Here is a 25,459-nt window from a genome sequence, read left to right as displayed (position 1 = left end):
ATCTATTTCTTTTTACATGTTGTTGGCCACCACCTGTGGTATGTGGGGTGTATAAATCCATAGAAGAAAGTGAATTAGTTTATCGAGCTTGTAGACTGCCCCCATAATGCAGGGAAGCACATTGTAGATGGAAGCCAGAAATTAGATGTGTCCTGAAAAATAATGCTAACAAGGCAGCCACACTGGTGACCTATTATAGCAGATCATCCTTGAGGTTCTTAAAACAAATGTACCTATAATCCAAAGTTCAATGTACAGTGAGATAAAGTGACACATACATGTTCCATTGGTGTGCATTATAGAAACTCTCTGGGATAACACATGCCAAAATATAAGCCAGGTCCAAACATTTTACCTTCATCAGTTTAGATGTGAAGTCTCACACCCTAGACATGGATGTTGAACCCATTCAAGCCTAAAGCTCCCTTGAAAATACGTTCAGTGTTGGAGTCAACCGTTTTACATTTTAAGTGCCCACCTGTTATTATCATAGCTGAACACACACAATGTATACTTGGTTTAGAAAATGTTTTTTTTTATTTCTTTAACACCAGTGTAAAATGCAGCTGGACACACGGACATGGAAACACAGCAGATAGACCACTGACGCTGTCTTCCATGACTGTGCCTGGACATAAGGGACACAGCAGAAAGACTGCTGACACTGCCTTACCGAGCGGAGCATGAGCACATCGAACCACCGACACCTCCCAACTGAACGGAATACATTCATATATAACATGAGGCCGAGGAGAGTCAATGGCTCAGCCCAGACAAAGCAGCTCAATAGAACAAACAGTTCCATGCTGGGCCTTCCCAGCCCTCCCAGTAACCGGCAGGTAAAAAAAAAACAGCATTCCAGTTGTTATGGACTAAAAATCCCACCATGCTTTACCTAATCATCATGAGAGTTATAGTCATTTTAAGCGGAATGATGGAGGTTGCCATTCCCATGATTCTCCTATAGTTGAAGTCACAGATGTAACAAGGGAATAAACGCAGACAGTACAAGACAGAATTATCAGAATGCAACATTCATATTTAGTATGGATTGCAAATAATGAGACAGCTAGAAGCAACAACCAGTATTAAAATTCTTACAATTAATCCCATGCAGAAACAAAATTCATGACGGACATCCCCTCAACCACAGCCCAAGATGACCTATCCTCTGTGAGACAGACTTGCAGTGCGATAGACTGCAAACACATCTGGCAGGGAATGAGTAATACATGTAAGCTGTGGTTATGAATATTTAACTCGTGATGGAGGGGGATGGAAAGACACAGTGCAGAAATTAGCAGGAAAGGAAAATGGACACCAGGCACAGCTGTCAGAAAGACTGTAATTAGTTCGGATCGGGAAGCCACATTGCAAATAAAAATAAATTTCCCTTAGTGATGTGAGGGTACGTCCACATGGAAAGGACCACCATTGTACAGCGAAAATCTTCAAGTTGCATTATCTTGGCGGGAGAGCAAATACACAGTGTACAATGTGTCTTCTGCTACATAAATGTGTGATCCAATTAAATTTATAACATTCCATCTTTATTTAAATAGTTCTTAGACATAGAATAAAGACTTGCGGTGATGGAGGATTAGGCCACATATTGCTCTGCAATGACTAGACTGTATCTCCTTCAGTATGGAGGGGATTGAATGGCAGGGTCCTGCCCTGCACAGCGTAAATTCCACTCCACTAATGAAAATAGCACCCCTTGTCCCAAATCGCAAGGAGTTTGTCCTTTGTAGATCCCGAAAAAAGTGTCCAGCAAGAGCAAAACCATTACAAGAACTTGCTGACCAACATGAGGTGGGCAGGTAACACTGGCATCTTTGGTAGGCATCTCATGAAGCCCTTTCCGTTTCCAATGTTATCGCTGCTTCTTCTTCTGCTTGAGGGTCTTCCTCCTTTTTAGTATCATTTCATATAACTTGTCCATGCCTTCTGTAAGTCCTTCACCAATTATAGCACAAGCCGGCTGAACGTGGTATGGAGTGGATGGACTCAGTTCTTGTAGTGCCAACTGCCTCTCAATCTCAACCACCGCCAAAGACTTGGGCAAGTCCTGTTTGTTGGCAATGACCAGAAGAGGGGTCCCTTGGTTCTCTGCAAACTTGGTCACCTTATGTAGTTCCGTTTTGGCTTCCTCCAGTCGATCTGCATCCACGGAGTCCACCACATAAATGATGCCATCAGTGCATCTGCTGTACGACTTCCAGAGTGGACGCAGCTTCTCTTGCCCCCCCACATCCCAGAAGTGGCAGCTGATTCCCTTTGCTGCTCCATTGCTCAACCGAATTCTTTCTGTGTTGAAGCCAATGGTGGGCACAGTGTTAACAAACTCATTAAACTTGAGCCGATAAAGGACAGTGGTCTTCCCTGCAGAGTCTAGTCCGAGCATAACAATGTGTAAGGACTGGAAGGAAGAAATGTTGGAGGAAATATTCCCCATTTTGAGTGCTTTAGCAATTGTAACAAAACAAACGCGTGACCTGCATGCGATGCCCTCCAAGGATGTTCACCCCGTGCATGTCCAGTCAGCGCGGGCGATGAGGATTCTCACTATAGGAGGGTAGGGAGGGAGAATCCCTGCACTGGAGAAGAAATCCCTAGCACAGCACGGCTATCTCCACCAATGTGCCTGCTCGCCCTCCCCTGCAGCCTCACCCAAGGTGTCTGGAAGCACAGTACATGTCCTCTCATCTGCAGGCTCTCTCCAGAAAAGATCACCCAGTGTTTCAGGGGTCCATGTTCGGTGGAATCCTCTGTGTTAGAGGTGGGGGTACCTAGCACATCCAGAGCCCCCTCTTCCTCCACGTCTGCTCTTTTTCCTCTTTACCTCCAATCTCTCCCTCCTCCAGCTCTTTGCATGATAATGAATCTGCATCCCCAGCCATCAATCTCCTCCCTCTCTCACACCCCCTTCAGCCCAAGCAGCAAAGGAGGGTGGAGGCTTAAAAGGGCAACCATTCTTGAAAACAGACACATGATCAGAACGCTGAAATTCAAAGCAGAATACTAATGTATTCTGCTTTGCAGTGCTTTCATTTTACCGTATGAGTTTTTTAAAGGTAGTGTTTAATTTCCTTAAATGCACATTAAGATACATTCAACTATGGTATTTTAATATATCTGGGACAGTCTCTGCACCTCCGGCAGCCCCCATGTGTTAAGAACCACCATGCCCTTCAGTTCCTGGCACTGATGTCCCAGGTTGTCCCCACAATACAGTTACGGAAACATTAGGGTGAAGGAACTAAATATACACAGAATTAATGTTTAATTAATTAATTAATTAAAGAAAAAACTAAACAAATGCTAAAACTGAATTAAAGGAGAGGATGACATGAGATACTGCGAGAGTTTAATTACTTTTATTAGACCATCATAAAAAAAAGATGTAAAGTGATAAATGATTTCAGGACCTGTGATTCTGATTCAGATGAAATAAAGAAAAATAAACAGAGTAGGTCCTAAGGTTCCTAGTCCCTTGGGAATATAGAATTTGATGGCACCTAAGAATCATTCCACAGACTCCGACCTTAAGTAGTACTTGGTCTTGTCTTAGATTAAAGATAGTTTTATGCAGGTTTAAATTTCATTACTGTATTAGCTTCTACCACTTCTGCTGGATGGCTGTTCCGTGTATGTACCACCCTCTCAGCAAAGCTCCTTTTGCTGATAAGGATTGTCTTTAATGAGAATAGTGCCCAGGGCAAGGCAAATCATACTGAGTCCTTTTAGCAGTCCTCCAGTCCAGTCATACCTGCCTACCAGCTCAATGGTCACTAACTCTGCTGGTATGGTGGCCAACTATAAAGGGGAGATTGTAAAAACCTCAAATCTCAGCAATGTACTGTTAAGTGAATGAACTCTTCCGCCTCCCACGTCCTCTTTGTGGCTGTTCTCTAGAGTCTAGACAGCCTCTCACTGCTTATCACTTAAACGAGAGAATTCCATGATAGTTCTTATATTCCCAGCTTCCAAACGTCTGCGTAAAAATTCCAAAATGGCAGCTTCAAGCTCCATAAATAACTTAGTCTTTGGTAAGGAGGTTTGCTTAATCATTAAACTTTTCCTGTTAAAATAAAACCGACTAAACGAACGCTGCTGTCCCCCTCTGACCAGCTTTGAAGCTGAACTTTGGCCTGCATGTGGTCAACCTTAATCTCAAAAATATATGAAAATTACAACATGAAAAATGAAAAATGAGTAGTCTAATGGAAGGTTTGCTTTCAAAATTGTGTTTCACGGACCTAGTGAGAACGGTGTTTTCATATTAAACTGGGGAACAGTTATGTTCTACATATGATGTCCCAAGGCCAGCTGCTTCAGGACACAAACGCAGGACATAGCAGCGACTATCCGTAAATCACGGTTCACTGGTTCTTGTAAAAACTCGCTAGGAATAACAAATATTGTTAAAGGGGCAATAATACCCTTTTTTTGGGGGATTCACGGCCCCATCTTAGAAACATTATGCGGGACAAGCGAGAGTCAGGGATGGAGTTCCAGAAATGTTTCTTTTTTTTAACATTTTGATATATATATATATATATATATATATATATACATACGTAGGAACTGTCCCCCAATCTCAGAGTGAAGGGGCAGATTCTCAGGTCACAGTCTGGAGCTGACTCCTTCCTGATTTTATTTAAGACTCCCAATTGGTGCCTTTGCTACCAGTATGTTTTGCTTGATATCCCTGCTTGAACACATGTGGTTTAATTAAGTATAACTTTAGAGCCATTTGGTTAACACAGTAGGTGACATAATGTCTCTACACAGAATCTTCACGATGGGCTAGTAAAGGGCTAATATTTCAAGAGTCTGAGGGTCAGCTTATTAAGAGAGCTCCCAGGTACGCATATATATTCAAGCAGGGATTTGGGTTTTGGATAATTGCATGCTAGACACTTGAAAAAGGGCCATTGTCAAATCATTTCAGGATATGAAGAATCTGCCACCATGCTGTGAGACCACGAGGATCTGCACATTTTCCAATAATAAATATCACTGATGTTCAAGGTATTGGGGCTGCCCAACCCATCTGCCAGTTCCCGGAACAGGTCACAGTCAATTGGCTTCACCTTCCATCATAAACCCAGCAATGAATGCACAAAAACAGCACTTAGCAGCTATATGTTATGTCCCAGTTAGTCCTCGTTGCCAATCAACCGCTCTGCTCCGGCCAAATAGACAGCCAGGTAGTCATATCCCGGCCAGCTGTGTCCAGTCTAGACCAGCTTTCACACCAACTCGCTGTAGACCCTCATTCCTCTGAAAAGTGGATTTTGCAAACCTACATGCAAGCAGGGGAGGTCTTAGGCCACCAGGAACCCTGTGCACAGAAAAGCATCCTCATCCCGCTTTTTGGGACAGAGGTAGAGCTTGTCTGGGACAGCGGAGAACGTATACTGCGCATGCACAGTAGCGCTGCCAGGGTGAGTGACACCAAGCCCCCCCCAGCTTCCCGATTCACTGGGGGTAGAAGTTGGGAGGTATGACATACTAATAAATAGTGTGCATGACGTATATATATACATATACACACTACCATTCAAAAGTTTGGGGTCACTGTTCACAAGACAGTTCCAATTTTCAGGCACTGTCCATCTGTCCCACATCGCTCCCCTACTGCCCCACTTTGTGAGGATTATGGGCCAGTTTGGAAGAGACTCTGATCTCCTCTGACCACCTCAGGGAGCCATAAACAATAGAGGTCTGTAGTGTTAGACCACAGACCTCTATTGCAGCACCTACATGACCAGCTGAGCGCTGCAAAGTGGCTCTTCATGCCACCGACAAGCATCCCTCTTCACCTCGGGACACATGTCCCACCGATGATGTGTTGGAAGTATGATGTCATCAAACATTAATACTTACACATAGGTATCCTAATTAATATATGTGTACTAACTCTGGAACATACAGTATAACACTTAAATCAGCGTAGATGAACATACAAGCAGATCTCTTTCTCCCTCTACGCTGATTTAAGTGGTCACCATGCATCCATAGCAAGGGTGAGCAATTGCCCTCCTGGCCAGGCAGCCCTTATTCAAAGTATTTGTGGCACTCCATGTGACCACACAGGTCTCACACCCACTAAAGCCGGGGTCATAAATATGCTAATTTTTAAAAATATTTTTATAATGTATGCTACAAAATGTGCTACCATATACAAAAAAAAACCCAGATAGTTGGGTAAAAACCATGATGGAAAGCACCAGAAATGTTCTATTTATTGTCACTGTATCTTGTGGTGGGCCCCACCATTAAGCTTCAGCTATTGTTGCCGCTTTAACAGAACAGTGTGTTTTCATTTGAAGCTGTGAGGAAGCTCTTATCACAAGCAAGGAAGGAAGAAGAGAGCAGTAAGGATTGTGTTCAGAGAAAGAATGTCTCGGGAGTGGAGAACGAAGCAGCCCAATAAATATATACACTGTCCGATGAGGTCTCGGCACTATGTGCTTGAGTGTTTAGTTGTACATATTATTGATACTGGTAACCGCTTCTCTTTACTCTTTATATAGCATGGGTGCAAATAGAAAAAGTGACCATTTAAGCTGTTGGACCACCCACGTGAGCTTTTCCATTGTTAGCTATATTTAAAAAAAACAAAAAAAACAATTATATACGCAGTCAAAATACTGGCCATCAATCTATCTATTTAGAGTCTTGGAGATTAATTCTTAATAAATGCAACACAGACCTCCATAGCGGCTCCCACGTAACCTTCTTGTAAGATGGCTATCCAAGTAAGTTGGACATGTAGCCATGCCACATCCTGCCCACTTCCAAGCCAACCCTGCCCACTTCAGGGGCTAAGCTCAATTCTTGCCACCCCCCAGGTGTCCCGATTTGAGAGGGTATGCGTTCTTAGAAAACAATGCTCTGCAATTCTTATACAGCGCATTATCATTATAGATTACATAGGAATGTACAGGATAAGGTTAGCTAAATACAGGCACGTAGAAATAACTATTTTTACTTTTCAAAGGAGAACCAGGACATTTGCACTTAGAGATTCCATTTGCAAGGGAATGTTGCAGGGGCAGATACTGAAGATAGCTTTTAAATGACCATTACTGGCATAAGTAGAATATTTAGTAGACTAGTGGAGTAGGTTGAGCTGATCATTTAGGCTAAATTGGAAGTATCGTCATGTCTCTTTCATTCCATATCTCCCAACAGTTACAGTTTTCAGGCACTGCCCTGCTGTCTGAGGTAGCTGCACCCATTGTCCTTTTGTGCACAGCGGATGGTATGGGCTGTTTGGAGAGATCCTCTGATCCCCCTGACCGACCCAGGGAGGTGAAAAATCAGTGGCGGTGATGCCTTCCACCCTGTCTACATTTGGGGCTGGTCCCTCCCTGCCCCATGCCATCCCTCACACTCTCCAATCTCCCCTGACTGCCCAGGTAGCTGTGAAGGCAACAGAGGTTTCTATTCCTCTAATGTGGCCACCTTGCGACACTTTGCAGCTTAGCAACCTGAGGTGGCTCTTCTGGAAAGGTGGGGCCTGTCTACAAGAAATGATGGGTCTGCCTGTTGCCACACCCTCAAGACATGTGCCTCAACTTAGAGACCTAAAATGTTGGTGGTTATGGAATTCCATTGGCTCCATCAAACTACCTTAGTATGTCCCAAATGCTAGAAAGTAGGACTATGGCCACCCAGGCCTCTCTAAATTCAATATTTTTTGGTGCAACATTTAAAAGCCTGGTTGGATCACTTCAGCACCTTTCAGTGCACGCTAGTGGAGGACAGTAGATGTTCCCCAGAAGCTGAATCCTATAAAGCTGTACTGGCTGTACCCACTGATGGCAGCCCAGAAAGGCATCGGCCAAACAAATGCCAGGACCCTTTGCACTTCCTAGCCACTCCAAAAGTCTAGGCGGCTGATATAAGCCATGCATTCAGTACAGCAGTGTGTATTCAGCAGTAGGCCACACACTTCTAAACTGATTGGCCTTTAACTGGCGGTGATTAATTTCAACCCCAGTCCATTACAGATGGCAGCCTTGGGGTCACCATTTAATCAGGCTATTTGGCTGGGCTTCCTGGGCTGAACGTTGCCATGTCTCCCTTAACTCCAAGGGAAAATAGAGTTTATTTTCATCTTTAGAAAACAGTGATTTGGAAATGTGTGTACCTAAAACATATGTATGTAAGTTGGTAACACATCAGCGAGATTAACTATGTACACAGATTGATTTCATTACAACAAGACTCCTAAATATTGTTGTGGGAAAATATTAAATATACATTATATAATGTATGTATGCACATCAAAGCACCTAAGAACACACAAGTATAGCTTTTTAACCGCTGACGATTCTTTGCTCCAGGAAATAATATCAGGAATCTGTCCTCTCTTGTTCTGGGCAAATTTTCAAGATCATGCAAGATCCTTAGATTAGACGTCCTCCACAGCTTAATGTGAAGCAATAAGTAGGAGTGATCAGGGAAATAATTACTATACGGTATATGTTCTTACACATCTTTCAACAGAGTACAGGCCCAGTACATGTTTTTACAATGCATGAATAAAAAGGATCTAGGTGGTTGAGTGAGAGAAAAAGACACATTATGAGGATGATGTTGGGGATTGTGTGTTTATGGAATTGGAGTTAATAAGGTGTTTAAGGAAAAAAATTGCTAACTAAGTGTAATGGCACAGAAATTGAGAATTTATATTTCATATTGGATTATAAAAAATATTTGAATGCTTTGGTGTCTGTAGGTGCGTTTAAAGTTTATATAGCCTCTAAAGCCATTAAATAATATGCAGATGTTTTAAAAAATGTGCATATAGTTTTAAAACTTCAAAAGATAAACATATAGGTCTCATGAAGAAACACAACAATGTTTTCACTCCAAACGGGTAGAACTTTATTCTGAATGCTATTTGATAAATTTGATCCTGTGACTGATTCCCAAGTGCAACCAAGTCTATGAACACATAATTGTCTCTTGAGACCCTTGTTGGTCAGTTTTAGTGTATGGGTGTATGGTAAAGTAGCCTGGGTACAAAGCACAGCTACCACTTTTTCTGGGTGCTCCTTTCAAGGGGTGAAAACATCTTATACAGCCATCTCATACACATGCCTGGGAACTTTTGTGCTCCGGGTACTCGGAGTCTTTCCTTGCAGGACTGCCCACCGGTGGGCAGTCCGATAATGTCATGGGCGGTGCCGCAGGCATAGGTGGGCAGTCCCATGATGTTGGTGGGTAGTCCCACTGATGTCGGGGGTGTTCCCGCTGTTGTCAATGGGTGTTCCCCATTTAAAAGGGAAATGAGCGGAGAGCAGGGCGTCAAGACCCCGCTCCCGTGACCTGGAGGACTCTGGTGTTGACCCGGAGAAGCGGTGGTTCACCCGGAGAGTTTCCATGTATGCTCATACATCACATAACAGACCTGGACTGGCCATCTGGCCAGCCGCACTATACACAGTGGCAGACCGGGTGCTACAGCGTGCAGCCATCAGCTGGAAATGTCTTGCTACATACTACGTGAGCATAAAAACGTGGCGTGCAGCTACACATTTTCAGCAGTCGGCTTTTCTTATGTCATCAGGTAGCTAAAGGCCTTAAAGTGCAGGGGCCCATGAGAAACTTCCTTAAGCTTAAAAACGTAATACTGTGGTAGCCTTCAAAGTAAAGCCCTCTGTACCTCATGTATTAGTGTGCTTGTCAAGCCGAGTGTAATACCTGACAAGTATTGATCTCAATGACTCACAGGTGTTACCTCTAATGTTGGAGGCTTCAGAGGGCAGAAGCTTTAAGAAAAGAGTGAACTACAGCAAGGAAATGGATGATGGTGGAAAGTCAAAAGGTAAATGTGAGTCTCACTGGTTCACTTCTTAAAAGGTCTGAGATCCCTCTGGTTCATGGGAAATGTGATAGCAGCTGGTTATAGAAACTGAGCTAAATCCTGACTCAGGATTATAAAAACATGGCTCTCCTGTCATGTCGAACTGGTTAAACTGGGTAGTTTTAATGTCCTGTTTTAATGGTCTGGGTAGTTCTAATGGTCTAACATATTCTCTGTATTTAAGAAAAGACAACCGTACTGAGAAGTGGCACATCTTGTTTAGCAGATGAAGATTTATTTAAGGGCACATACATTTCTCCTGTAATTTTAGCTTTTAGAGTGTTTTTTTCATGTGGTTAAATATGTATTAAAAATCCAGCAGTGCGTTATAATGCCTTGTAGTTAACCCATACAGGAGTTCCCTCTGGTGGCCAAAAATAAGTTCCCACCCTGAAATGGAACAGTTGGCAAGTGAAGCAACATCTGCTGATGTGTACTTTAAGAACATGTAGGAAGTATGTAATTTATGTATTCACTATGGTAGTACTACCTAGCCCCGGGTTTGTATTACACCAGAGGGTACAATGGCAATACCCTCAAGGCTAGGGTGATCTGATGTCCCCATTGTCAGAAGACAGTCCACTGATAGGGACTAATGTCTCCAGTTACCCCTTTCCCCTCAGTGTCCCTGAAATCTTTTGAAGCCTAAACCTTTTCATATAGTAACCTAGTATTTTGTTGTAAATACCTTAGAACATACTTACCATAGTTAATGTTTTTGTGAAAACTGTGCAGAAGAGTGTCACCTACAAAACTGAATGAAAACTTAACCTTTAATCAGTATCATCCTCTTTAAGTACAAGAATACTGTCACTCAATATAATCTATTCTATCACTCTGCCCGCCTAAAATATTGCCCCCAGTGCACTACAACTGAATGTCCTTCAGCCCTAAAATACAGAAGTATAGAGGTGCATTGCTGCATCTAAATTGAAGACCCAAAACATGTTTCGGACAGACTGAGAGGGCTAATCATGAAGGCCAAAATTGTTTTGAGTTGTCATTTCGTTTGAGTCCTTTAGGCAGACTTAGCTGATTTGGATGACACTGAACAACTTATCTATTCACTAAAATGAACCTGACTGCCAATTCAACTATGATTTAAGGTGACTCGACTGCCAACATACAAGTTGGCATTTGACAAAATCAAATTGACTCCTCACCAGGAAATGAGCTGACCCACAACACCATTTAACTACATATGACTGCCAACCTGCCCGCGGACTGGAATTTTTGTGTTGAGTCAACAATAGTGCCAGTAGGCTAATATAGTACTGAGGCTACTGGTTTCCCCCCCAAACCCCAGGTTGAAGTTTGTCATCACTTATTGGATTCACCTGCCAATAATTAACTAGCTCTTCTCCTGCCACAATACCAGCTAGTAGGCCTATACTTTATGGCACTAAGGAAATTTTACTTGAGATCGGACAGATGACATTGTCGCGTTAGTGGATGCGAAGCGCCAGTGACTAGAAACATTAAGAAAAAAGGCTGTGGCTTTCTTACATTCTAGCTAAATTCTATTCCCTATTCCTCATCTTGACTGTGAACAGCCGTGTTTTTTTTAATATAATTTACGGTAATTGAAAAAAATCTTGCTACAGTACATGTCGTGTGTGGGAACAGGTGAGTATTTATTGATGCAGTTTCTGTCTGTGTCCATCAGAGGGCTCAGGAGATTGTGTGAGTGTTCAGATGATGCATAGACCTGTTAAATTTTTAATAATAATTACCCCAACGTCTCCGGTGCCCAAAGCAGGTTACCTTCTTTGGAACGAGTGGTTAGAGTCAGGGCTGTGGTACAGCCAGAGGCCCGAGGTCTATAAAAATGTACCTTTGCTGCTAATGGTTGTATGCTGCCATTCCAGTTCAACAGCCCAGTTTAATGGTCAGAGGAGAGGAGAGAGGAGAGGAGAGGAGAGAGAGATCCTCTGATCACCACTGTCCATGTGGCATGATACCAGGTGTCAGTCATTTTTTCAGCACACTGGTAAGCGGATCTCAGGATAGATCAGCTGACGGCATGCTGGCTTTTTTTAACTACATTGTTTAGAGGGAACCAAGCAGTCAGAAACAGCTGTCTACTCCATAGACCCATCCCTGCTTATAGCAGAAATTAGATTTGTTTGTTTTTTTAAAAAAACATTTGCTTACTCGAAAGCTGATCTGTCTGTGACTGATTATCAGCATTCTCTGCCTCGGCACTTAAGAGTAAATGTAAGAGGTCTTCCTGCTTAGCAGATGATGAGCAGCACCACTACACTGCAGAGGTCACTGGATGGGGGCTTTCTGTGTTAAGATGGCAGGGACAGCTCTGGAGAGAACTCCAACAGACATAATTATACAGCTATCTGAGTACAAGACAAGTGAACTTGAAAAAGTTAACTTTTCATTTTATGAAGAGTTGTCATTCAAAGTTTTACAGTAGAGGAAGTTACTTGTAGGGGTGACTGATTCTCTGATCTGAGGAATTCGGTGTAAATGGGGAGGCGCTGCCAACTCCATGCCTCAAAGGGACAGTAGGTAACGCGGGAGTTAGAAAACCATGTAGGATCAACAGCAATTAACAGATAAGGGAAAGGCTGAACTTGATGGACGCAGGTCTTTTTCAGCCTATATAACTATGTAATAAGAATGGGACTTGAGCAGGTCTTCTTGACTAACCCCAAAGGATCATAATCTTACTTGAGAGCCTTAAGCTTAAAAAGATGTAGCTTTGGGCATTGCTTAATAGCCTTTTGGATACACAATTACAGGAAAAAGACAATTGAACGTTTACTATTTTAGTTCAGTACTACAGTTCTGATGTTTCATTGATTATATTTCAGTTCAATAGTTTTGAGACAGCCTTGCAAGCTGCAGCCGTTGTCATTATTTGAATGTATAATGGTTTGTTTTTTCTTAAACTTTTTATTTCTTCAATTAACCTTCTAGATTGCAAGGAGGGCCCTTCTTACATAATAGTAAAATTCTTGCTTAATTCTCTGTGGAAAGACATCATCTGGGAGCAACTCCCTTTTTCTTTCTCCCTATGCTATACTTAGAAAGTACTTACATGATCAACCAAATAAAAAAAAAATCTCAATCTATCTCTCTGTCTCTCACACTCCTACAGTATTGTATAAAGCTGGAGAGAATGATATGGGAGGATCGAAAGTGGAGAGAACATTACTTTCATTAATAAATCTATTGCTTTGCCTTTTCTACAAATCTTTTTTTTCCATTATTTTGTATAGATTTGTGTGCAATTATACCATTCAACAACTTTTGATGATGGATGACTGAATTATAATATAATATAATAAGTAACGCATATAAGCTTTTTTTCCTTAAATATCCTTTTCCCACTCAGGGATCATGAGAACCTAGAAGATGACAAAACATAAAATAATAATCCTAGTTGACATCGACAAAACAGAATAGAAAAAGAAGCACAAATGCTTTGACACCTATCCAGCAGAAAGGAATATAGTACAGAAGAAATAGGATCAGCCCACAGAATCGGGAACAATGAAGCACGGGCCTGGTGCCAAGCATGAAGGGCTGCCATCTCTGCAAGTGCTACTGCTTAAATGTCAGGAGTATTTCAGAAGACCTCTTACTGTTGCTTAGTGTAGGCAGACATACACACATACATATATATATATATATATATTATATATATATAATATTCTATACCCTCTTAGAATTCTATGGTTTTACATATCAGGACATAACAATCATCTGTTTCTTAGCAGGTCTAAAAATGAGTGTAAATACAACCTCAGATGAACAACAACACATGTCAGCTACTTAGCATCTTAATTCCTATGGAAGCAGTAGGGATGTACTTCGTTTTTCACACAACTTTATTTTTGTTGTATAAATGATGACACAGTGTAATATGTCATGTGTTGTTGTTCAGCTGAGGTTGTAATTACCTAATTTTTAGACCTGCTAAGGAAGAGATGACCGTATACACACAGAGAGTGCATTAGTAGGCCATCGAGTGCTTCTCCCTTTCACAAATGAGGTATTTTTTTTATTTACCCATAGACAGCAACTGCACAATTCATCCTGAGATTGGAAAATTCCAGATAGTATCTACCATGCGCAGGAATTATATTTAAGGAGGCAGGAACTACAAAGCATCATGCAGAACAAGTTTTCTGCATGAAATTTATTCAGCTGAGTGTCCACACATAACCAATTACCCGTAAACTAAGGCGCTATAAAAATACATCTTTAAGTATGTCATAGAAGCTGCTGCTGTCCTGTACTGATATGCATATAGACACACAAAGCTGTTGTTAAAACCCATAATGCACATACACACATGCTTAATAAGCATAACAACATGCTTTCATACAGAGATAACCGGACAGCTCATTTGAGCAGGGCCCTCTTTACCTCTTGTTTCTGTAAGTTGACTTGTTATGTCATTTACAACTTGTTATGTCATGTTTACCCATTGTACAGCTCTGCCAAATATGACGACACTATATAGAGCAATAAATAATAATACTGAATGCATACACACACCTATATACACACTGACTGTGATAAACACAAACCCCGGCTCCTACATGAAGAGTAGCTGCAGCATTACAGGTTTAAGCAATGCTCTGACATGTAAATGTCATATCCTTACCTTGCTGCGAGACTTGCCCATATAAATCTTCACTTTCTTGCATTAAGGAACACCCAGTAGTTAATGCACTTATTGAAACTAAGAAAAAGCATTGCTCCTTGTACTGTTGAATGTCAAACCCCTTGCCAGATAGATTTTTAAGCATGTATAATTTTGTGTTACGCACATTTTTTTGACAGTAAACTAAAGTTCCTGTGCTGTTTTATGAAACATTCAGAGGAAAGAATAAAAAGCAAAGATCTGCTAAGGTTTAGAGCGCACAATAGATATCATGGCTAAGTGGAACAGCACCTTTAAAGCATAGGTTGAGAAACGCATGCAGAATTTAAGAACCAGGCAGACATTTTTAGAAGGCAGCATGATTATCTTAATAGAAAGAGTAGAAATGGCCATGTCCAAAAACTTGTACTTAAAAGACACTAAAATGTGAGGCATCATTACTGATTAAAGTGATGACTTGTTAAGTAATTGATGAATTTCATGTATATGTGAATTCAATCAAGCATTTTAGCTTAAAACAGTAACAGGTAGACAGAATTTGGCAGAAGAACCATTCAGCCCATCTAGTCTGCCCATTTTTCCCAGTGTAAAGACTTCTCAATCAGCTCCTGGTTTTGTCTTAGATTCAGGGTAGCCATATTCCTATTTAAACTCCCTTATTGCTTGTGTTCATTATTGCTTTTCTCTTATCCACCACCTTCTCAGTTAAGTAAAACTTATTAATACATTGCTTAATATTGTTTAGTATGATACTTGTTATGCATGAAATATCCAAGGTGCTTCATATGTTTCAGCTCAAACATACTAATGTGAGAAACAGAAAATCAACTTGATTTAATGATGTTTAATAATTAGGTAAAAATGTTGACATGCTTTCTATTTAGGTACTATTTCAATTCTTTACCTTTGCATTCTGACATACTTAACTGGATTTGCACAATACTAATTGAACCCTTTATTTATATAAAGGATCCGTTCAGTATGTTTATTTTTTTATCATGGTGATTGTGTATTGGGATTGACTTTGTTTTGCAATATTTGTATAACAACTGCAATATACTAGTAAAGACTTAACATAGAGGTTGCCTAATAAGATTAAAGAATAACAGATACTTCAGTGAAATGTAAGCTTTCTAATGGATTCTACGTGATTGACACCAAGAAGGGTTCAAGGTCAAAAAGTAAAGAAACGAAAGAGCCAAACACACAGAAAACCAAAGCAGAGGACAGACCCAAAATGTGTTCTTAGTGACATTCAACTAGGAATGTTTTCTAGTAAAGAGACAACACAGCTAGTATTCTACTAACATGTTTCGTGCCTCAGGAGAAGTCCAATGCAAAACCTAAAACAGTGTAAATTTATATGAATTATTCTCTTTTATATTGTTTTATATTTAGATAGTGAACATTGTATGTAAAAACTAGTGATTGAAGGGCAATGTGGTCTTATCACCATTGAAAACAGTAAAAGAAGCATTTCATTGGCTCCTACGAAGACCAATTCTTAAACTGAAAACTGGCACAGAAATACAAATCTATCATGGGAATATCCAAAGGTAGACTACCTGGAGATCTCCCCCATCTAGAGTACTGGTTTCATGAAAAGGCAGGCCTAGCCATGTATAGGGACAAAGCTAGCCCCAAACAGCCTTAGTGACTGTGGAGCAGGAGGGAAGTGGGTGGAAGTAGGAAGGAAGTCAGTGTATGTGTGTATGTGTGTGTGTGGGGGGGGGGTGAGTGTGGCCAAACACCACTCTCCTACCCAGAAAACCCGTGGTCAAATCTAGAGAGTTCCAAACAGTTCAAATGTATGACTACATTAGTCATTGTTTTTCAGGATATGACATGTGACCAGCACCTACAAAGTGCAGTATGCGTGGTAAAGTCACAAAAAGTCATTTACTTGGTTACACACCCTCAGGTACATTCTGTTGCCCCCAGACTTCCAGAATTTCAGAAAGACCAAGTGGTGGTCATTACTTACATGTATGCTGGCAAAATAGCTCATGTGGCTACCTTAATACTCCTCAAGTAAACAGGGCATGTATTAAAGTTGATCCTAAAAGTAGTAGATCACATAATATGCAGTGGGGCGGACCCATTCAAGTCTGGAACTAATGTTTTTTTTTCCTTTTCCCTGTATATTTTTCTTTTAACAGAACCTACAGCTACCCAGGAAGTAGAATATAATGTCACCCAATGACCTTCTTGTCCATGTCAAGCACAGAAGTTGAATAGTAATGCTAGCACAAAGGTCATGATTAACAACTATTATTTAGTTTTAAGGTTCTTTAGGTTAACCACCAGCAGATGCACATAAAATCCCATGTTAATATCACAGCCCTATTCAAAAATATCTCTCAACATCCAAATAGCCAGAAGGACACATTGAGCCTTACAGCTTTACTGATACTTGTTATATGATTTTTATGACATTTATGTGTTTTTTATATAAACATTGTGACTTTTAGGGCTGTCATACTTTAATACCCACAAAACATTCTGAGCTCTTAGATGAGAGGTACATCAGGGAAGTAACTGGGGACAGAGACATTTGGGTCCCAAACAGCGAATGTCTCTCATAAATAGAAGTACTGGTACTTCAGAGGATTGCAATATGAAGCAATACTTTGCTAATCTCCAGTATATCCTTCAAGTATGTGCTTACAGGAACCTCTCAGCAGCCAGACACCCAACAAACAGGAAGCAGGAAACATTACCCCCTATGTCTGATAGAAGCAAAGAGATGATGTTATAAGGCAGTGAAAAGATGTGGGTATACATATTACAGACCTGTGGCTAATGTAACAGGCTACTTCATATTCATACTTTTTTAGAATTACACTAGTACAATATCTGTTCTGCTCTTTTTTTCTGATCTCCGCTGTTTTCTTGATGGAGCTGCAGCTCCAGGCCCCTACCTTATTAATAGGCCCAGTCAGGAACGGACCGACTGGGCCTATGCGGCCTCTACGACCATCCTTAACGCAGGGAAAAAGGGGCAACTGCGACCGGGCCCGGGCAACCCCCACGATCAGGGGCTCGCTACTTACTTGGTAGACGCGCGTGAGCAACATCTCTTCTACCGTCAGGGGGACTCAGGAATTCAGAGTCACGTCACATGACCCTGCTGCGCGTCTGCTTCCCATGTGCAGTAAAACAGGTTGTTCGCACAGAGTGCGGGCAACTCAGAATGAAGGAGGTGGCCCCTGCGGACGTCTGCAAGCGGCACATGTATCTTCAGTTCAGGTAAGGGGGTGGGGGAGGCTGTATGAAGGAATATGTGAGATTGAGTGAGTGAGTGAATTAAAGAGTATCTGTGAAGGAGTGAGTGAATGAATGTTTGTGAATGAGTATATGTAAATGATTATCTGAATGAGGGAATTAATGAGTATCAATGTATGAATGAATATCTGAATGAGTGAATGATTGTCAGTGAATTAGTGTATAAATATTTGTGAACGAGTGAATGAATATGTGTGTGTGATAGCATGGATGTGTAAGGGGGCAAAGATGCCACAGGCAGGTTGTTTTGGTGGTAAAGATGCCACAGGCAGGCTGTTTTGGTGGAAAAGATGCCACAGGCAAGGTAGAGGATAATATAGTGAGGGAATTTAAACATGCATAAACATATCCTGAATCTAAGACAAGATCAAGTACTGCTAGAAGTCTAACTTCAGGGAAGACTAGATGTACCGAATGGTTCAAATTCTATGTTTCTATGATTTATGCTTTTACCACCTTTTACCTGAATTGCAATGTGTACATTTTATTATAAAGTATAAGCAAGTGGGTCTCCTTTTTATAATAAAACAAGTTGTTGATTGACAGATTAACACCCCTATGCTCAAGACTGTATGCGCTATTTTAACATAACACATTGAGAAGGAAGTGTGGTGACATGGGGGAGAGTTCTGGTGTGAAGAATTATGACATGGGGGAAAGATTACAGTGATAGCAATATATCACACAGATATATATTTCTGTGAGCACAGATCTTATTGCCACGGACTAGATTAGGTAACAAAACTAAGAAATCTCTCCCTCCTGCCTCTCATATTTAATGATTTGGGGGTGACACTGGCCATTTATGATTCAGTAAACAAATGAATAGTTATTTATGGTTCGTGTAGCATTACAGAAAATTATGGGTTAATTATGAAGGCGTTGGGAATTCATGGTGTATTTTTGATTGCTGTGAATTTGTGAGAGGTGCAAGGGAGCAACACTTAAAATGAGATGTGATATCACACCTGGGAAAGAGAGCTGTTTAATTGGAATTTTTAAAAAAAAACTTTAAAAACTGTTTAAATGTTTATTCATCTGAAATAAAGTTTGACTTTTGATAGTGTGAGAATGACTATTTTGTATAGAACAAATGGAAACTTAGCAGAATAAGATGGCGGGAGCTCTAGTACAGGAATATCTCTACAGTCAGGCCAGGATTGACTGGTGCATCACCAAGCAAAGCCAAGTGAACCTGTGCCCTTTAAACCCTTAACGCCCATTGACGGGTCAGGCACGTCATGCAAAAACGGTCACGTGATGACCAATGACCTGCCTGGCACGTCATCTATGATCACTTTCTTCGCTTAACTGGTATTGCTGTAATGCCTTGATGTTGAGGCGTTCAGTAACACCGAGATCGGCATCAGGGGCCATGTCTGGCCCCTCCCCGGGGCATCAACATCCGCCATACACTGTATGGCAGCGGACGCCCGTTTTAAAAGAGTTTAGGAGGCGATTAACGATGACATTCAGCAACACTGAACACTCACCCCAGGACGCACTGCGACTGCTCGGGAGAGCGGTCACAACCGCCACTGCAAGTGATTCTGCCACTCGCAAGATGGTGGTGCGTCCTTTAAAAAAAATAACAAAGTTGGAAAAGTTTACCAGAGGGTCTCCAGACCCTCTAGAGTACTCTGGCTCCACTTGCAGGTTGAATACATGTACTGCATTCAACCATGCAAGTCAATGGAGCCCAGCTTTCTAATCACAATGTGATTAGTAAAATATTTAAAAAAATAATTAAAAAAATGGGAAAAAAAAAGCTTAAAAAAGTGGTAACATTTAAAAATAAGTATGCATCAGAGGAACCATCCAGTTCCAGCAAAATGTAAAAAAAAGTCCAAAAAGAATAAAATAAAAAAAATAAAGTTATAGCTTTATAGTTACAGCTCCGGTAACAGGAGCTGTAAATCTATACCTGAAGCGCAATTTTAGTGATAAAAAAACACAAAATAAATTACTACCACAAAGTTTGGGTGGGAGTAGAATTAGTGCATGGAAAGGGTTAAAATACCAGCATTTGAAATACCTTGAGGTGTCTAGTTTTCAAAAATATATGGTTTGATGGGGTAAATTGCATTGGCCGGCTTCAAAGATACCCGAAATGGCACAAATGGGGCAGAATGATCAGCTTTGGGAAAAAAGATGGTTTTGAAATAGCAAAACTCTACTTGTGCTTATTGCCCAATAACTTGCAGAAAAAAAGCAAAAAACATAAAAACATTGGGTATTTCTAAACTCAGGACAAATAGGAGAATCTATTTAGCAGGTTTTTTCATTAGCTTTTTTGGATGAGTAAAAGATTTTTCAAATAAAAGTGAGAAAAAGTTATATATTTTTTACATTTTCATCATGTTTTATTATTTTTTTTTAATAGGAAATTAGATAATATGATCAAAAGAATGCCTTTCTTGTCCTGAAAAAAAACCCAATATATAACTTGTGTGGGTTCACTAAATGGGTGAGAAGAAAATTACATCTAAACACGAGCGCCGCAAAAGTGTTAAAACAGCCTCAGTCCCAAAGGGTACAAAAGGTAAAGAACAGCCTGGTCTTAAGGGGTTAAACCACCTACCAGTAACCCCTATGGGGCAGCCAACATTATCCTTCATTTGTCAAAAGTGCTGCTGGCAAATGCAAAAGTATAGCATGCAGACACATTAGCGTGATTACTTGCCATAATGTGCCAGAGATGAAATCTAGTCCACAATCAAATGCTTTATTATTTTTGCCTTTCTCAGGCTTTTACCTCCTCCTCTCACACTGTTTGAACGCTGTTCTTCAAAAAGTGCATTGCAGTCGCATATAGCCTTGTATTCATCTCCTTCTCTCTCTTCTGATCTAACATCTTCTGGTATGGAACTTTACTCCTTGAGGATGTGAAGGAAACGCAATACAACATTTAGTCCTGAGTCTCAGGATTTTTGCCATAATCTCATAGTCAAGGGGCAGAGTCTCAGTAGGTGATTCAGTTAAGTCTAAATTTACATTTAATATTTCAAGAGTCTCAGGGTCAGATTGTTTAGAAAGTTCCCAGGTGTGGCAAGGAAAAGTAAGTGAACCCTTTGGAATTATCAGCATGTATGTTTATTTTAAAACATGATTTGATCTTCATTTGAGTTACAATTATAAACACACACATTATTGTATTCTTCTTTTCCATATTGAATACATCATTCAAACATTCACACTGTAGGTTGGGAAAAGTGTGAACCCCTAGACTAATCTCTTCAACAAAAGCTAATTGGAATCAGGAGTTAGTAAATTTGTAGAAGATTACTGAAACAGGATTGGAGGGTTTTTTCATGCTACTTTAACATAAAAACAAAAACATTCAAACATTTTTGAACAGTGTCTCGCAAAAAATAAATCTTGCATAAAGCTGGAAATGGTTACATAGTAATCTGAAAAAGTTTACAGTCCATAGTTAGACAAATTATTTACAGAGACAATTGAGTACTGTTGCTAGTCTCACTAGAAGTGGGCACCCAGCCAAGATGACTCCAATGCACATTATTCAACGGGGTAAAAAAGGACATAGGAACAGAATTTGACGGCAGAAAAGAACCATTCGGCCCATCTAGGCTGCCCGTTTTTCCCGATGTAAGGGGTCTTTGGTCAGGTCCTTTAGTGAGGAAAGCTTTATGTCTATCCCATGCTTGTTTAAATTACCCTACTGTATTAGCCTCCACCACTACCCTATCTACTTCCCTCTGAGTAGAGTAGAATTTCCTTACGTTACATCTAAGCATCTGGCCTTCAAGTTTTAGACCATGACCTCTTGTTTTAACTTTGCTCCTCCTTTCAAATAATCTTGCCTCCTGTACTTTGTTAAATCCCTTTAAGTATTTCAATGTTTCTCCTCTCTCTCCAAACTATACATATTAAGACCCTAGATAATTGTTGGAACTGGTTGCCATATGCAAAACATTGAGCAGTATACCACGGAGAAAGTGGCTGCTCTCCAAAAAAAACCATTTGAGGTGACAATGAATTCCCAAGTTTATCAGGATATCATACAGGATAATGTCAGGGTGGATGTCCACCAGCTGAAGCTTAGAAGAAGTTGGGTGATGCAGCAGAACAACGGCTCTAACCAGTGACTTAAATCCACTACAGATTGTCTTAAAAAAAAACACCAAAATATGCCTTTTGGAGTGGCCCAGTCAGAGCCCAAACCTTAACCCTAAAAAAAAGCTGAATAATAACCTCAAGGGAGGCATTGACACCAGATATCCTATGAATATGGCTGAGCTATGAATGCAGAAATCCAGGTCATTCCAAAGGGTTCATTTACTTTTTCTTACCACTGTAGTTACATGCCATGGAAGAACATTTCAGCGGATAGACTTATGTCTTAATACCTGTTTACAAGTAAATGTAGAAAGGTGTATGCTGTAATATAAAACTAGTAGATCCTATAAACGTAAAAATAGTTGCAAAGAAGCCACTACTGCCAAGTATCTGTATAATACCAGCATGTACTTAAGAGAAGAATATATTTATTTTTTCATATCAATTAAACGCCTGTGCATGTTGATCATTTAATAGATTGCTCTGATGTTTCTGAATTGGGTGCATTTTTATGCAGCCCAAACCAGTCTTTTAGTCTGAAATGGAGTACTGCTCAGATGCCAGTATAAAAAGGAGTGTAACATTCTGTTCTTAAATCCACATGTTGCGACATAATGAGTCGGTGCCCTGATTCTGTGCATTAGGAGGAGATGAGGTATTGTTGGATTCTGCGTTTTTAGAGGAAACAGCGGTACTGCCGAATGCTGTGTATTAGTAGGATGGCAGGTGCTGCCGAATTCTCTTTATTAGGAAGAGATGAAGCATTGTTTAATTCTGCCTAGTAGGAACAAGAGGAGGAAATGTGTATTTATAATTAGGAGCAGGAGGTACTGCTGTGCTGAAGACAATGTCCTGCTCTAGTTTTATGAAATTACAAAGTACTGCCTTGGCTATGCTGCTGAGAAAAAAGCATCAGATGGGATGTTTAGATATCATTAAATCCAAGTAGAATATATATAGAATATAATAGAAGACTTCTCCACCTCAGCTTGAAACCCAGAGAGCGGGATTAAAGCCAGGGTCAAATGATACACACAGTGACACACACTGTGACTGTGTGTTATGTACATAATGATACCTGATCATCATCATCAATATCATCATCATCATCATATCTCCCAAACATTTCCATGTATTCAAAATAATTTAAATTGAATTACTCTCAATTTAAAGAAACATAAGTAAACAAAACTGATTGTGGTAATTAAATTAATTGCTAATAATGTGTACCTTTTTCAGTTAAATAGCCCTAGAACATCAAGGTGATGTATTTTAAAGCTTCTTTCATTTCTAATGCATGTCTTTTTCACTGTATAGGGACTGGCAGCCTAGTTCAGGGGCTTGAGAGATTCCCTCCATCAGATGTTTGATACTGTGCATGTTCTGCTGTTTCCATGGTAATGGAGCTTGTAGATGCTCAGAGATAATGGACTTTGCTTTTTGCTATGTTCATACTGACCTTGTGGAACAAAGACGAAGATTAATGTTTACCTGTTGCTGAGGGAGAGAAAGAAAAATACTCCCAGAGAAATTACAGAGCTGGCACAAAATTTTAAAGCATATCCTGAATGCATAGAATGGTTACCATGATAAACCGACCACCAAATCTAGGGGTTTTTCTGGATTCTCATGTAGAAATGAGAAATGACTGGAGGAAGAGAAGATGTGGATAAGAGTATAAAATGAGTGGAGGAGCATCTTTTTACACTTAATTTCCAAATGTGAGTGTAAGTATATATACAGTGGATATAAAAAGTCCACATACCCCTGTTAAAATGCCAGATTCTTGTGATAGTAAAGAATGAGACAAAGATAAAGCATGTCAGAACTTTTTTCCACCTTTAATGTGACCATACCTGGGAACTTCTGGATTCTGGCTACCCGGAGCCTTCCCTTGCCCACTGACGTCAGGGTGATGGCAGCGGGAAACACCCCCATTTAAAGGAAAAATGGGCAGGGAGCGAGGCGTGTCAAGACCCCGCTCCCGCGACCCGGAGGATTCATGTCTTGACCCTGAGAACCGGAGAAGCGGTTCAAACCCGGAGACTTCCCAGGTATGAATGTGACCTATAACATAAACAATTCAATTGTAAAACAAGCTGAAATCTTTGAGGGGGGGCTCGCAATCACCTTTTTGCATATGTGTGCACACTATCCTATAATTGGGGGTGTGTTCAGAATTAACCAATCACATTCAAACTCATGTTAAATAGAAGTCATTACATACCTGCCATCATTTAAAGTGACTCTGATTAATCACAAATAAAGTTCAGCTGTTCTAGTAGGATTTACCTGACATTTGCTTAGTTTCACCTCAGAGCAGAAGCCATGGTCCACAGAGAGCTTCCAGAGCATCAGAGGGATCTCACTGTTGATATCAGTCAGGAGAAGGGTACAAAAGAATTTCCAAAGCATTAGATATACCATGGAACACAGTGAAGACAGTCATCATCAAGTGCAGACAATACGGCACAACAGAGACATTACCAAGTACTGGACGTCCCTCCAAAATTCATGAAAAGATGAGACGAAAACTGGTCAGGGAGGCTTACAAAAGGCCTACTGCAACATTAAAGGAACTGCAGGAATTTCTGCCAAGTACTGGCTGTGTGCTACATGTGACAACAACCTCCCGTATTCTTCATATGAATGGGGTAGGGTGGCAAGACGGAAGCCTTTTTTTTACAAAGAAAAACATCCAACCCTGGCTGAAGGTTGCAAAAACAAACATCGTTATTGTGTTTTTTAAATTGTTTTCCCCCTCAAAGATTCCAGCTTGTTTTGCAATTGAATTGTTCACGTTATAAGTCACATTAAAGGTGGAAAAAGTTCTGACATTATTTATTTGTCTCATTATTTCAAATCACAAGAACCTGGCATTTTAACAGGGGTGTGTAGACATTTTATATCCACTGTATATGTGTATGTGTGTGTTTCATAGCATAAGAAACATACGATAACTGGTTTTCTGCATAATGCAGTGTAAGAAAAAAACCATCAGAAACAAAAATAATGAAGGAAAGATGAAGGAACCTCAAAGCCTAAGTTACCCACAGTTCTATGAATTTCTAGGGCAGCCCAGTGTGGAACAGCCATGGAATACAAAAGAAAACCTTTAACACATAAGGGTGTAGATCTGCATTACTCTACCCCACAAAACTCAAGCCCACGTGTGTGGGACCTGTTAATACAGTTTCATCATCAAAACACTACAATTTTTCAATGTATGACTTAGAACATAAGAAAATATGTGTATAAGTGTCACCAATCGTTTGAAAGAGATGTGAATAGAGGGCTCACAGTTTGTAGGCACCTTGGTATAGATTAATCCTTCTCTGTTCCTCTTTGCCAATCGCTCCTCTGGCTTCCCATACCCTTCAGAGTCAAATTCAAACTCCTGACCTACAGAGCCCTCATTAAATCTTAAAGCCTTATATCTCTAACCTCCTGTTCAAATACACCCCTAACCTCCCTCTTTGTTGTTCTCATGACCTTCGTCTCCCTTCTACCATCCTTACAGTTTCCCACTCCCGTCTCCAGGATTTCACCGTGCTGTACCCCTTCTCTGGAATTCC

The 25,459-nt window shown here is 40.5% G+C and overlaps 1 protein-coding gene across 1 annotated transcript; it reads right to left on the bottom strand.

The window, feature by feature from the left end:
* Positions 1–514: 514 nt before the first annotated feature.
* Positions 515–2,898, bottom strand: ARL4C (ADP ribosylation factor like GTPase 4C). Its single transcript, XM_053471059.1, has one exon. It carries the CDS (start codon positions 2,456–2,458, stop codon positions 1,877–1,879), a length of 582 nt encoding a protein of 193 aa, XP_053327034.1. The 5' UTR covers positions 2,459–2,898; the 3' UTR covers positions 515–1,876.
* Positions 2,899–25,459: the final 22,561 nt, after the last annotated feature.

Source organism: Spea bombifrons, chromosome 7 (genome assembly GCF_027358695.1).
Source record: "Spea bombifrons isolate aSpeBom1 chromosome 7, aSpeBom1.2.pri, whole genome shotgun sequence".
NCBI lineage: Eukaryota > Metazoa > Chordata > Amphibia > Anura > Pelobatidae > Spea > Spea bombifrons.
Note: the sequence above shows the minus strand (reverse complement) of the source record. Positions and strands in the feature narration are given on the sequence as shown.